At 42.2% G+C, this 15652-nt stretch overlaps 1 protein-coding gene across 2 annotated transcripts in view; it reads left to right on the top strand.

The window, feature by feature from the left end:
* The window catches only part of LOC126215081 (uncharacterized), a 39188-nt gene that overhangs the window by 12911 nt on the left and 10625 nt on the right, over nt 1-15652 (top strand). Inside the window, exons 4-6 of one of the 2 annotated variants that reach the window (XM_049941729.1) lie at nt 1764-1917; nt 7054-7322; nt 12771-12995. In XM_049941729.1, the coding sequence (XP_049797686.1) occupies nt 1764-1917; nt 7054-7322; nt 12771-12995 (648 nt within the window). The remainder of the gene's footprint in view (nt 1-1763; nt 1918-7053; nt 7323-12770; nt 12996-15652) is intronic. The other variant, XM_049941730.1, reaches the window with a different exon arrangement.

Genomic DNA, 15652 nt, shown 5'->3' with positions numbered 1-15652 from the left:
TGAATTGTGTTACGTGTGAGATTTTGCAATGAACTTCTTAAATCGTGGAGCATTGGACTGTCATTCGAAACTTAAAACTTTGAGGACTAACCGAAGAAAAACGTCGGTCCAGAAGACCAGCCATTTCTGCCATTATTTAAAATTTTACTGGCACATATCTTACAGCGTAACACGTGCTGAGGAAGACCAGTGTTGTGTGTGTGAAAGTTTAGCTTTTCTTATAGCTGTACTGTATGTACATTAATTTAAACTATTAACTTTTCCTATTTGTGTGTTCTTGTTACTTAACAGTGGTTTTGCTATTGGCTGACCACATCACATATTTTCTGCACCGAATATCTGCTGTCATTGACTGGTGAGATCGAGCGATGTAAGCTCTCATCGGATGACAAAAGTGCACTGTAATCTCAATTTTCAGTGCTTTGAAAGCTCCAGCTGCATATAAACATTGTGCACCTTGTGTTGTCTGTTATATTTTCCCTTTCCATTGCCGTATTAAGTTTTTCCAAAAAAACTGGAGCGGACAAGGCAGCATGTTAACAAGTTATCGTTGTAACAGGCTGAGGGCTGCTTTTAGGATATATGAAGGAAGCTGTACAAGAATAACAATAAAAGTCAAGATTTCTGCAGAGAACTGCTGTTGCATCTGGTAGAATACTGACAAAAACTGTGCAGAAAAGAAAACGTTTCATTTGCCATAGCTTGCTTAGAAATGTGAAGTACTGAAGGCTCTTCCATTGCTAAATAGTATGTTTTCATTAACCGATGATGACAAATGTATGCAAACCAGCAAATCAGTTTCGTACAATTAATTTGATGTCATCAACCATTACCAACTTTTATAGAAACTCTCCTTCATCAAAACAGTATCGTAGTTTTAAGACTAAGTATGTAATTCTTTGATAAATGCAACCTTCTTCTGTAAAACTCCAAAGGACTGAGAGATGGCTATGTGGCCTACAGGCAAGAAATCACAGGGAGGGGGGGGGGGGGGGGAGAAAGAAAGAAAGAAAGAAAGAAAGAAAGAAAAGACAGGTAGTGTTGCAGACGGTATGAATACACTGAGAAAAATTTGCTTCCAGTGTGGACAGAAAGACGGCCAAGAAATAAAGCCAGAAACAGTTGAGGAATGCTGCAGAAAACAATGTTTCCAATTGAAACACATTTCCAGTGAGAGTATGGACACAGCTTACCATGCTGTATTTGGTGGAATTCGTGTTTAAACTTCTGTAATATGAAAATGTTCAGTGTACATATTGCCGCAAGTGAAAGATTTTTCCAAAATGCGCTGGTTTTTTTTTTTGTGGATGAAGTGCTGGGAAGCTCTGAACCGGTATATAAAAACTTTAGCATTCAAAGAATTCATAAGTTTCACAGCTCTGAGAGAAAGTATCTTGTCACTTAGTGTGGAAAAAAAGTGTGTTTGCACCCAGGAAGAAGTCTATTTTTAACAGGGAAATCTGGCTCTCTCTCTCTCTCTCTCTCTCTCTCTCTTTTTGTGTATATACACCCTGTCAGTGTTGCAGTCAATATTTGTGACGTGACATTCCTCAGTGGCGGCCCCGAACAATGGCGGAATGCCCGATAAATGACGAACTTGTCAATTCCCCTCGGACGGGTGCCGTCACCTCTGCGAAGCCTGAGAGTGTCTGCTTCATACTGCACGAGCCACAATTACAAATTCTTTGCTCCTCACCTCTCTCGAGCCTTTTCCGTGTGTTGTCGGAAGCTGCAGTCTGTACTGGTGCTGCTTTCTGCTGCAGGCACCTTTCAAGGAGGACGGGAAGCCAGAACCCTGGACGTACGTGGCTAAGTGGAAGTGCCAAGTGGAAGAGGAGTTGAAGAATGTGCCCGATCTAAAGTACACCGTGGTGCGCCCCGGCATCGTGTACGGGCTCGGCGATCGCCACGGCCTCGGTAAGTACCGCACGAACGGGGGAAGTTACGCGTTCCGACCTACGTGTTTTGTCCTTCAAAACACTGTTCGAACCACATCCGTCAGATCAATATTTGATCCTTTTCTCGCCTCGGTTCCTTCTCTCGTATGCCTCGTATACAGAGGGTCTGTCTCGGTCTGGATTCTAGGCGATGTCACGATCCCTATCCACTTCTCGACTACTATATTTTCTGCAAGTTGTGACTGACACTGGTTTTCATTGTTGTGTTTTTGTACTGGCACTGTACTCAGTATTGTGCATTCTTAATAAGAGCTGGTTTCCCATTTGTGGATATGTGGGGCTTATTTGAGATTTGAGTAAATTGAAAGATGTGTTGTACAACCTAATGTGATAGATGGTGACAAATTTGCTCGAGTGACTCGATACCCACATTATGTACCTCTACATTGGCATCGTTCACCAAAGACCGATTTACTTGCTTATAGGGATGATAAGTGTTGGCAGCAGCACATATTTTCAATGTGATGTAAACCACTTTCTTTCTGGACTGTGAACGCACTTCTCATACTACAGTGCACTCCGACCACTGTGATCGTAGCTCGGGTTGCACCATTTGTGCTCGTCACTCGTCGGTATGAAACAGAGTGCCATTTAGTACCTTGGTACAGGTAGTGCTGCTCGTGAAGTCTGTCCTCCTGTACACGAGTTGTTAAAAGATGTCGAATCTTTTGAGACGAGATGCGGTAGTACTCAAACGACGAGGGTTGTTTACGATTATTCCTGTGAGGAGCGAGTAGTATTTTACTCCTGTGTGAGGAGCGAGTAGTATTTTACTACTTCAGTGCCCAGTGTCAACCGAGATAGAGCTGTGCTGTAAGTTGTGTGCCTTTGGCTGTTATGTTTACTGCCACATCCAGTGGGGCAACCTTTGCGAGCATTGTCGACCTTTAGGTCGGTTGTTGCCGGTAGTCGAGATGCCGGGAGCGTGTATCCGTCAGTGTGATTTGTGTCGGCTGGCTGCTTCGCAATTTATATCTCGTATCGTGTCTCTCTCTGCCACTAGAATACTGTATTGCTAATACCGACTGAAAATTAAAAAGGGGTAAATTGTAAGAGTTTATCCATTAAATTTTGGATGTGCAGCCGAATAAATTCTGCTTCTTCTTCTAATATTTATTGCTGTATATCAGTCAGCCATCTTCAATGTGAGCCAAATGGTGTTCCAGCATTCACTGCAAATGAACCCAAATGTGGGCAAAAGGAACGCAGAAGAAGAAGAAGAAGAAGAAGAAGAAGAAGACTGAAAGATGTAAGAGGAGTGGCTTTCCTACCGTACATAAATGAAAATTGAAAAGGGAGGGTGCCTTCCATTTTCTGATGTTTCGGTTCAGTGCAAAGATGGAGGCACCTCGAGACATGCAGTTTATCAGAAAACTACACATACAGATTTACGTACACGTGCAAATAGCTGCCACCGTCCTTTCCAGAAGGTGAGTGTTCACAGAACTTCGGTTGACGGGGCACACTTCATTACTGACGAGAGCATGCTGTAGGACGAGCTTCTACTTCCGAAGAGTGTTTCTGATGCCGACGGGTATTCTCCGGAACAGATACGTGAGTCGCTGCGGGTTAAATCGGAGGTGGGTGTAAGGGATACAGAAGGAGGCACCGAAAGATTTTCCTACCGTATGTGGGAAGCCTATCGTCAAAAATAGGACGTCTGCTCAGCAGACACAAAGTAAAACTGAGTTTCTGCCCTCCACTGAAGACAGCAGCACTTTTAGATTCCATTAATGGCAGTTTGACGCTCCAGAAGGTTGGGGTTTACAATGGTCTCTTGCAAATATGGCGTTCCGTAGGCAAGACAGACGATTGGCATACCCCACGAAAGATGTACGTAACACTGCTGATACACGTGGCTCTTACAGCCCAGTAAATAGATACTGGCAGAGCACTGTATTGATGCTGGTCACACTATGTTGCTTGAAAACGTCGAAACTCGATAGTGAAAAAAGCAATGAATTTAATTAAAAGAAATAGAATCCAGTGCTTTGTACCATAGACTTTTCACCAGAGTGCAGCTCACAGTGATACATTCACATCCCAACGCAGCCACGTGTGCACCTCTTTGCCACTAATTGACGTTTCTGGGGCTCGTTTATCTGTGTCCACATGCGCACGGAACGGTCTGCGAGTTTAAACGGATGAAGCGAGAGCCGGAGTGTCAGTCTTTCGGCCGACTCTGAATATGACTGAATGACGTACAGCTGAAAAATTACAAGAAGCAGGATTTATGTGGCTGTAGGCCCAAAATTTAATGCAGCAGTCATTGCCACTGCAAAAACATCAAAATGCACAACTATGGAGTTATATCCAAAAAAGAACAGAGGTATTAAAGTAAATTTTCTGCCACTTACTATTGATTTTTTCTATACTTTCAGATAGTCTAACAAATGCAGTGATACAAAATAATCTCTCGGAGGAGGTAGCCGGCATAACAGGCTTAAGAATATTGGAGGGGAAAAAATTATAACAATGACAAAGCTGGAAAAAAAAAATCTCCAGAAATTTAAGTAACAAATGTTGATTCAACTGTACTAAGTAAAAACAGTTCAAATATTTGTGACAAACAAACCAAGAAAATGGTGTAGAAAAATCTGCTCCTGAGGAAAGGAGCCACAGAATGGAAAGAGCTTTCATTATCAACAGTAATGTTTGACAAAAACATACTTATCTAAGAATCTTAAAATTAAGTACTACGGTACAATGGTGAAGCCGGACTGCCTTTGTGCTAGCGAACACCTAGTATTCAATTGCAGATAAGATTGGAAACATTGAAGAAAAGAATAGTAAGGAAAACAATGGGTCCACTAAAAGTGATAGACATCTGGGAATTAAAAAATATGTTGAAATGTGTCATAATGTAGAACAAAAAGAAAGCAGAGACTAATATTCTCCATATAAATTGGATAACAAATTAACTAAACAGTTTCTGAAAAACCTTTGGCAGAAGTAGTAAACTACAACCTGAATTCAAGAGATCAATAAAAAAATTAACAATCAAACAACATACAGGCACTAGTTTAGAATAATTGTGCTACTTGTGGAAGGATTCCAGAACCAGGAAGGAAAGGAAAATAGGTTCAGAATTGTGTGAGGAGAAGGAAAATCAAAGCAGCAAAGGGAAGGAAAGGAAGAGAGAATAACAGAATATGAAGAACTGAAACACGCGTGACCCCCCTAGGTGTGGTGGAGGGATGGGATCAATCTCTGTTTTCTCACCCCTGCCACTCAGTCAAAAATAGAGTTCACTGATGTTGGTAAGGTGACTCTAGCAGCAAGAATGGAATTATCCTATAAAATGTGTGAAAATAATAGGGCCAAGTAGGAAATACACTGCCATAATGAAGCCCAACTGGTGCTGTAGCCAAAACATTGGTCTAGACGACACGGTCACAGGCCCAGAAAAATTTATTCTGTACATGCGTGCTTACCCGTAGATGCCAGGAAGGCATCTGGCCCAGACGGTATCCCTGTAAGATTATATGTTGACTACGCTACAAATGTAGCGCCATTCTTATCCGTCATCTATCGGAGATCGTTGGAACGGCGGGAAGTTCCACGGGACTGGAAAAAGGCCCAGGTCGTAGCAATCTATAAAAAGGGGAGGAAATCGAATACACGTAAGTACGGACAATTTCACAGACGTCAATTTCTTGTAGAACTGTGGAACATATTGTGCGTTCAGACATAATGACTCTGAGAAGCTCATCTGCAGAAACCAGCACGGATTTGGGAAACAGCGGTCCTGCGAGACACGGCTGGCCCTCTGTGCACAATATAGAACAGGCTCTTGATACCGGCTCGACTTTCGAAAGGCGTTAGACTCAGTTCCACACTGTCGCTCGCTCCAAAAAGTGCGCACGTACGGTCTATCTGATGACATATGTGGTTGGATAGAAAGTTTTCTATCAGAAGAGAGCAGTATGTCGTCCTGAATGGGGTGACTTCGACAGAAACGAGTGTAACTTTAGGTGTACCCCAGGACAGCGTAATAGGTCCGCTGCTTTTTACGACTTACGTAAACAATCTGATTGATGCTATTGACAGTGGCATTAGACCATTTGCCGGTGATGCTGTAGTCTACAGGTCAAGTAGTATCACACGAAAGATGTGAACAAAGCAATGAGGATTTGCAGAAAATAAATGCGTGGTGTAATGACTGGCAGTCCTCTCTCAACATTAGTAAGTGTAACCTACTGTGTATAACAAGGCAAAAATACCCATTAATGTACGAGTACAAAATAAATGACCAGTCCTTGGAAGCAGTAACATCCCCCAACTATCTGGGTGTGACTATTGAAAATGATCTCAAATGGAATGATCAGATTACATAAGTAACGGGTAAGGAGAACTCTAGATTGCGGTTTATTGGTAGAATCCTGAAGCGATGCATTCCTTCGACAAAGTAAACTGCTTACAATACGTTAGTTTGTCCAGTCTTACAGTATTGTTCGTCTGTATGGAACCCTTACCAGCTGGGTCTGATTCGAGAGATTGAGAAGGTCCAAAAAAGAGCAGCAAGATCCGTGTCTGGTAAATTTAGCCATTGCAAGAGCATTAAAAATCTCACAGATAGTTTGAAGTGGGACCCCGGAAGGGGCTGCTCACTAAATTTCAAAATCTGATCTTCACTGAGAATGAATTCAAAGATAAGGGAAATTAGAGCTCATACTGAATCGTTAAGACAGTCCTTTTTCTCTCACGATCCGCGAGTGGAATACAGGGGAGGAAATATGACTTCGGTGTAAACTGTGCCCTCCGCCACAAACCGCTCGGTGGCTAGCGGAGTATATATATGTAGATGTATGTGCAGATTACAGCTTGTTTTGCGGCAACAAAATACATCTCAATATTTTTTACAGTTAAGATTTGAGCGAGAAATATCAGCCAAACTGTAAAGCTTTTCTATTATAAATGATTCGCACACCTTTGCGGCAGTTATTTAAGTTGCTACAGGATGTCACATTCTGTTTTTTCATCCTCTAATTTAAATTTAAGGAAATCAGAGCAAAGCGCACTTTCTTTACTGTAGCATTGGCTTTGATTTTGTATATCACAAATGACATATTAAAAAAGTGTGTGTTTGTTTCAGCTCCGAGGTTGGTCATCGGTGCCGTATACAGGCACCTCGGAGAGATGATGAAACTGCTGTGGGGTCGCGACCTACGCATGAATACAGTCCACGTGGAAGACGTTTGCCGCGCAATATTGCACTTGGCACAACGCGATGACACTGTCGGACAGGTTTACCACGTCGTCGATTCGGGAGATACGACGCAAGGAGATATCAGCTCCGTTGTGTCAGACCTATTTGACATCAATCACGATTACTGGGGCAATACTCTGTCCAGCATCTGCAAGGTGAGAGCACTCGAGCACTCTATCACTGACAGAAATAATTCGTTTAAAACTCTCCTGAACATCTGTCTTTTGGACTTTCAGTAGTAGAACTTGTCCACGCTATGAATAATGCATTTACGTGCAGTATTCCCATACAGGCTGATTCAGCTGAGCTGTTAATCCCAAATATTTATGCAACCATTTAAGACTAAGTAATGCTGTTTACACCCATATGAATTGTAAGGAAATCCTCACTAAACAATGTCCATTTTTAACAACAAAAACAATCAATTTTTGGCATTATAATGTAATTGGATAGATAAAAAAATTGACTCTCCAAGCGGCAGCAAGAGAACACGCGTGCAAAAAAGGTTTTACTTATGCAAGCTTTTGAAGCCAGTGGCTCGGTCTTCTGGAGAAGGGTTGAAGGAGAAGAAAGGGGACAGAAGGAAAAGGACCGGAGAGGTTTAGAAAAATGGGTAGAGTTTCGAAAAGTCATAGAGAACTCTGGTTCAGGGGAGGCCTATTGGACGGGATGAGAAGCAAAGCCTGATTGTTGGGGACTGCGCCAGACGAGATTGGAAGACCTGAGAGCTTAAAGGTGGAAGACAGCATCATATGCAGGACAGAGATTACTGCTAAAACATTGTGCACGAGTTAAAAGAGTGAAAACCCAAGTGCACTGTATGTAATAGAGATGGATACCTATACACTTTTCTTCACTCTGTTTCAGTTTTCTACATCTTTCATTTTCTGAATCTATTTTTTGCAGTCTCCCTCCAAGGTCTATTACATACAGTGCACTTAGCTTTTCACTCAAATTCATGCACGATGTTTGAGCACTAATGTCTGTCTTGTATATTACCCTGTCTTCCAACTTTTAAGCTCTCAGGTTTGCAAATCTCGTCGGGTGCAATCCACAACAATGAGGCTTTCCATGTCGTCCCGTCTGGTGTTGTTGTGGTCTTCAGTCCTGAGACAGGTTTGATGCAGCTCTCCATGCTACTCTATCCTGTGCAAGCTGCTTCATCTCCCAGTACTTACTGCAGCTTACACCCTTCTGAATCTGCTTAGTGTATTCATCTCTTGGTCTCCCTCTACGATTTTTACCCTCCACGCTGCCCCCCAATACTAAATTGGTGATCCCTCGATGCCTCAGAACATGTCCTACCAACCGATCCCTTCTTCTGGTCAAGTTGTGCCACAAACTTCTCTTCTCCCCAATCCTATTCAATACTTCCTCATTAGTTATGTGATCTACCCATCTAATCTTCAGCATTCTTCTGTAGCACCACATTTCGAAAGCTTCTATTCTCTTGCTGTCCAAACTATTTATCGTCCATGTTTCACTTCCATACATGGCTACACTCCATACAAATACTTTCAGAAATGACTTCCTGACTCTTAAATCAATACTCGATGTTAACAAATTTCTCTTCTTCAGAAATGCTGTCCTTGCCATTGCCAGTCTACATTTTATATCCTCTTTACTTCGACCATCATCAGTTATTTTGCTCCCCAAATAGCAAAACTCCTTTACTACTTTAAGTGTCTCATTTCCTAATCTAATTCCCTCAACATCACCCGATTTAACTCGACTACATTCCATTATCCTCGTTTTGCTTTTGTTTGATGTTCATCTTATACCCTCCTTTCAAGACACTGTCCATTCCGTTCAGCTGCTCTTCCAAGTCCTTTGCTGTCTCTGACAGTATTACAATGTCATCGGCGAACCTCAAAGTTCTTATTTCTTCTCCATGGATTTTAATACGTACTCCGAACTTTTCTTGTGTTTCCTTCACTGCTTGCTCAATATACAGTTTGAATAGCATCGGGGAGAGGCTACAACCCTGTCTCACTCCTTTCCCAACAACTGCTTCCCTTTCATGTCCCTCGACTCTTATAACTGCCATCGGGTTTCTGTACAAATTGTAAATAGCCTTTCGCTCCCTGTATTTTACCCCTGCCATCTTCAGAATTTGAAAGAGAGTATTCCAGTCAACATTGTCAAAAGCTTTCTCTAAGTCTACAAATGCTAGAAATGTAGGTTTGCCTTTCCTTAATCTTTCTTCTAAGATAAGTCGTAGGGTCAGTATTGTCTCACGTGTTCCAACATTTCTACGGAATCCAAACTGATCTTCCCCAAGGTCGGCTTCAACAAGTTTTTCCATTCGTCTGTAAAGAATTTGCGTTAGTATTTTGCAGCTGTGACTTATTAAACTGATTGTATAGTAATTTTCACATCTGTCAACACCTGCTTTCTTTGGAATTGGAATTATTATGTTCTTCTTGAAGTCTGAGGGAATTTCGTCTGTCTCATACATCTTGCTCACCAGATGGTAGAGTTTTGTTAGGCCTGGCTCTCCCAAGGCTGTCAGTAATTCTAATGGAATGTTGTCTACTCCTGGTTGTTTCGACTTAGGTCTTTCAGTGCTCTGTCAAACTCTTCACACAGTATCATATCTCCCATTTCATCTTCATCTACACCCCTATTGTCCTCAAGAACATCGCCCCTGTATAGACCCTCTATATACTCCTTCCACCTTTCTGCTTTCCCTTCTTTGCTTAGAACTGGGTTTCCATCTGAGCTCTTGATATTCATGCAAGTGGTTCTCTTTTCTCCAAAGGTCTCTTTAATTTTCCTGTAGGCAGTATCCATCTTACCCCTCGTGAGATGAGCCTCTACATTCTTACATTTGTGCTCTAGCCATCCCTGCTTAGCCATTTTGCACTTCCTGCCTGCTTCACTTACTGCATTTTTGTATTTTCTCCTTTCATCAATTTAATTCAGTATCTCTTCTGTTGCCCAAGGATTTCTACTAGCCCTCGTCTTTTTACCTACTTGATCCTCTGCTGCCTTCACTATTTTATTCGTCAAAGTTACTCATTCTTCTACTACTGTATTTCTTTCCCCCATTCCTGTCAATTGTTCCTTTATGCTCTCCCTGAAACTCTCTACAACCTCTGGTTTAGTCAGTTTATCCAGGTCCCATCTCCTTAAATTCCCACCTTTTTGCAGTTTCTTCAGTTTCAATCTACAGTTCATAACCAATAGATTGTGGTCAGAGTCCACATCTGCCCCTGGAAATGTCCTACAATTTAAAACCTGGTTCCTAAATCTCTGTCTTACCATTATATAATCTATCTGATACCTTTTAGTATCTCCAGGATTCTTCCAGGTATACAACCTTCTTTCATGATTCTTGAACCAAGTGTTAGCTATGATTAAGTTATGCTCTGTGCAAAATTCTACCAGGGGCGGCTTCGTCTTTCATTTCTTAGGCCCAATCCATATTCACCTAACACGTTTCCTTCTCTTCCTTTTCCTACTGTCAAATTCCAGTCCCCCACGACTATTAAATTTTCGTCTCCCTTCTCTACCTGAATAATTTCTTTTATCTCATCATACATTTGATCAGTTTCTTCATCTGCAGAGCTAGTTGGCCTATAAACTTGTACTACTGTAGTAGGCGTGGGCTTCGTATCTATCTTGGCCACAATAATGCGTTCACTATGCTGTTTGTAGTAGCTTACCTGTACCCCTATTTTTTTTTATTCATTTTTAAACCTACTCCTGCATTACCCCTATTTGATTTTGTATTTATAACCCTGTATTCACCTGACCAAAAGTCTTGTTCCTCCTGCCACCGAACTTCACTAATTCCCACTATATCTAACTGTAACCTCTCCATTTCCCTTTTTAAATTTTCTAACCTACCTGCCCGATTAAGGGATCTGACATTCCAAGCTCCGATCCGTAGAACGCTAGTTTTCTTTCTCCTGATAATGATGTCCTTTTGAGTAGGCCCCGCCCGGAGATCTGAATGGGGGCTATTTTACCTCCGGAATATTTTACCCAAGAGGACGCCATCATCATTTAACCATACAGTAAAGCTGCATGCCCTCGGGAAAAATTACGGCCGTAGTTTCCCCTTGCTTTCAGCCGTTCGCAGTACCACAACAGCAAGGCCGTTTTGGTTAGTGTTTCAGGGCCAGATCAGTCAGTCATCCTGCAACTACTGAAAACGCTGCTGCCCCTCTTCAGGAACCACACGTTTGTCTGGCCTCTCAACAGATACCCCTCCGTTGTGGTTGCACCTACGGTACGGCCATCTGTATCACTGAGGCACGCAAGCCTCCCCACCAACGGCAAGGTCCATGGTTCGTGGGGGGGAGAGGGAGGGTATGTCTTCCCTAACCTGGGGTTCTAGGTGGCTCGTTCAAACTTACTGCTTTTCCTAAACTTTGTCACCCTTCTTTCCCCTCAGCACTTCTACCCGGAGGAGGAGCCATTGGCTCTGGAAGCTTAGATATGGAAAATATTTTTCTTTTTATGTGTGTGTTCTCGTGCTGCTGCTTGGTGAGTAGATTTTTTAATCTATCCAATCGCGATGCAGTTTTTTGCGAAGCTATGCAAATTACAGAGCTATGAATAACAAACTCGGCTTTTTCAAATGGAACAGCAGTGGTTTTTGTATATATTGAACAAATGCATTCACCTGTGTGTTTCTTTCTCTGAAATCTGATATTGCTATCTTATGCAGAAATTTGTATCTAAGTAAGGAAACACTTTACTGTGTTATACTGCAACAATACTTTTACAAAAGGGGCATAGATGAAATCTAGCTTTCTGTTGTGTCAGTGTAGTTCACAAATTTTGAGTGCTGCTTATATCACACATCAGTATTTCTGTAACAAGGGCAGACATCAGTATTTCTGTAACTTTATCATACTGGTTGAATCGAATGGTAACAAATGGCAACAGCTCTGAATTGCTTCCATCTCATCTTTTAATTTGACCTGCTGGGGATCCCAAACATTAGAGTAATACTTGAGAATGGGTTACACAAGTATTCTGTGCACGGTCTGCTATATGGATGACCTGCACTTTCCGAGAGCTCTCCTAATAAACTGCACTCGACCATTCACCTTCCCTACAGCTGAGCTCGTGTGATGTTATGCCTACATATTTAATCGACGGGAACCTATTGAGCAGCATGCTATTAATATTGTATTCGAGCATTACACGAACGTATATTCTCCCCATCCACATTAATTTACATTTATCCTCATTAAAAGCGAGCTGACATTCTTGGCACCAAATAGAAATTCTCTCCAACTTGTCACAAATCCCCTTACAATTCTCTCAGTTACAACACTTTAGTATGTGACAACACTGTCAGCAGACATTGTGATCAGATTGCTGCCCACTCCACACCACATTTCACTGTTGTGATCACTCACCATTCAGGACAACACGTGTGTGCTGTTACTCAAAGTGCTTTTTAAGTCCGTATGCTGAGACCTGCTTACTGTGTTTGTGTTTCTCAGTTTGCTCATACTCTGTATGCCTGTGAGTAAACATTCAGTCTGGCTATCAGCTTCAATTACTGTTATATTGAAATGTGCATTTTAATGTGGCCTTTTGTCCCCAGTACCCACATCGCGACATTCTTGACTTTTCGACAGTTGTTCCAGGCGGACATGTCCAGCGTGGTGGAGGAGGTGAACGACAAGCACATGGGCCCCTGGGCGGAGGCTTGCGCCCGGGACGGTGTGGAGAACACTCCACTGACGCCGTACATTGACCAGGAGCTGTTGTACAACAAGCACCTCTACCTGGACAACAGCAAGCTGCTCAGCACAGGCTTCGAACTATCTGTGCCGAGGCTGTCAAAAGATAAGCTGAAAGAGGTGAGGCACTTCAAAGAGAACATCTAAAAAGTAAAGTAATGTCGGTCCTTTTTCGTCGGAACTAACAGACGGCTTCACTTTTTACAGAATGAAATTTTCATTCTGCAGGAGTTTGTGCACTGTTTTGAAATTTCCTGGTAGATTAAAATTTTATGTCGGGTCAGGATGCCAAGCCGGAACCTCCTCTTTCACGGGCAGCGCTTTTATCGACTGAGCTGCCTGGGCACGACTCACAACCCACCCTCTTCGCTTCCACGAGCACCTCACTTGTACTTTCTGAGCTTCACGGAAGTCCTGCCTATCCTGTGGGACTAGCAATCTTGAAGAAGGGATATTGTGGAAAATGGCTTAGCCACACGCTATTGTTTACAGAATGAAATTTTTCCTCGGTGCCGGAGTACGCACTGCTTTGAACTTTGTATAGGATCAAAACTGTGCTCTCGACTGGGACTCGAACCTCGGACCTTGCCTTTACTGGCAGTGCTTTAGGAGCAAGAGTGGTGCTGTTACAGCGGCTCGTAGATGGTGCGTGGGTAGATTCTGTCATTTTGGCTTTTTGTAGTCGTTTCTGAGCTCGAACATCAGTTTTTGACGTAGTGTGCCTCCGATTGAAATTGGTTTAGTGAATGTGGAGCGTAGCCATATTTACCTTTGCTAATATGCCTCCAGTAGCTGTGCCTCTGTCAAATCTGGCCAAAAATTGGCCGTCTGTTGTAGGCTATTTTATATTATGTGGCCCACACCACATTTTTATCACAAATATTTAATTGCACTTTGTCATTGAATAACCTATGGTTTATATCCAGATTGAGTCTCATTCACTATAATTTATGCACCTATAAATTGCTAGCTGCATACTACACTCAACTGATGTTCTATAATGTGAGTGTTAAAGTGCGGTGACAGAAGATTACGTGGGGCAGACATTTAATTAACATCCTTGAATCACTGTCCTTTCAAGTAGATTGTTATATCAAAATGAAAATTATGTGCGCAGTAAATATTATTTCAAAATAACAGAGTTTTTAAGATTAATTGCCTGTTCACAATAAATGGTTGCAAAACAATCACTTTACAAACTCTCGAGCATAGAATTTAGATGAAACTCGTCATCTTCTTGCAACTTGTGACACGTGCAAACTCGTCTGCGTACATTGTGCAATAATTTTTGGGCACGGATCTTTTTCATGTCATATTCTTCCACAGATTGAATGAAACGGCTCCCAGCAGCCTCTGTGTTTTAACGTTGCAGTAATTAGCAATACATTCAGCTGCTGTCATTTTACGGGAATTACTGTCCTGATTAACTGTGTAATGGATAAGATTTGTTTGACTGAAGACTTTTAGATAAAACAGCAGTTGCTATAGGATTATGTCCTTTAATTTGTAAAATTATGGAGTTCTACTTAACCAAATGAATTTAAAGCATAATAAAGTCAAGATGGCTAAGCCCTGAGATAATGTTTATTTTTGGTACTTTTTTTCACGTTTATTTACAATGCTGGTCCATTACCTTGTTGCTACAATGGAGCGTTTATCTACATTAATCGCCATTACTAAAATCTAAAATACAGTGGATACAGATTCTACTTAACTTTACATTTTCTAGAACCAAGTATCTAGAGAGTTTAGTTTTCTACTTACAGTGTTACAATTACTTTTCACTATTTCCAATTACAGTTCAATTTTTGCCTCAATCTTCATCTATTTTAATGTTGAATTAGTTTGATTACACTATATCTACGTTCCGGCCTTCTTAGGCATGCGCTGTCCAGCCTCGGTTGAACCGCGCACGTGTTGCCCGTCCCTAGGCACGTGGAGCTGGGCCTTCTACTATCTGTTCCACTGCTTTACGACATCAAATTTGAGTTACCACCACCACCACCACCACCACCACCACCACTGCTTTTACTCTACATCGTCTGCATTTGGGATGATCGGGGCCGAGGTTCCGACGACGCCGACGAGGAGATCCAACTCGTGGGTGGTCGGGCAGTCCAGCGACCCCACGTTGTGTGGTCCTCCCGCCGGCCCACCCTCCGCGACAGCGGCCCCCGTCAGTTCGTCTTCTATCACTCCCTTCCCCTGCAGCTCAGGGGGTGGGCGGGAGTGCCAGCTCTCATCCCCTCCACATTTCCCCATCTCTTTCTAGCTGTTGTACTCTAATAATTTGAGTTATCTTCCGACATATTGATCGTACATTATGTGAGATACTTTATCTACTAGTCTTTTAAAGTTAATGAATTGTTCATTATCCTCTATTATTTCATTGATATTTTCTGTTCTTAGCTGATCCCTTTCTTCTCCAACTGATCCTGTGAGGGAAGCACACCCAAACACGACACGTTTGGGGGCTCCCGGACGGACACCACAGTCGCACATATCTGAATCCCTTTTCCCTGTCTGGTATAAATATTCAGGGTAAGGGCCGTGGCCAGTAAGAAAATGTACTGTGCCCTGCCACTTGCTTCGAAATGTTTAACCCTTAATCTGTCCCTTACATTCGGGAAGACTTTACGTACTCGCCGAGCTGTATCGGAGTTATCCTAATCCGCTTGCCGTATGTTTGAGACCTCTTCCCTTATTTCTCGTTTATTAATTAGGTGTTTACCCATTATATTGTGTACCCATTCTGTGTTCCCTTGTCTCAACCAATA

The sequence above is a fragment of the Schistocerca nitens genome, chromosome 12 (assembly GCF_023898315.1).
Source record: "Schistocerca nitens isolate TAMUIC-IGC-003100 chromosome 12, iqSchNite1.1, whole genome shotgun sequence".
Classification (NCBI taxonomy): domain Eukaryota; kingdom Metazoa; phylum Arthropoda; class Insecta; order Orthoptera; family Acrididae; genus Schistocerca; species Schistocerca nitens.
Note: the sequence above shows the minus strand (reverse complement) of the source record. Positions and strands in the feature narration are given on the sequence as shown.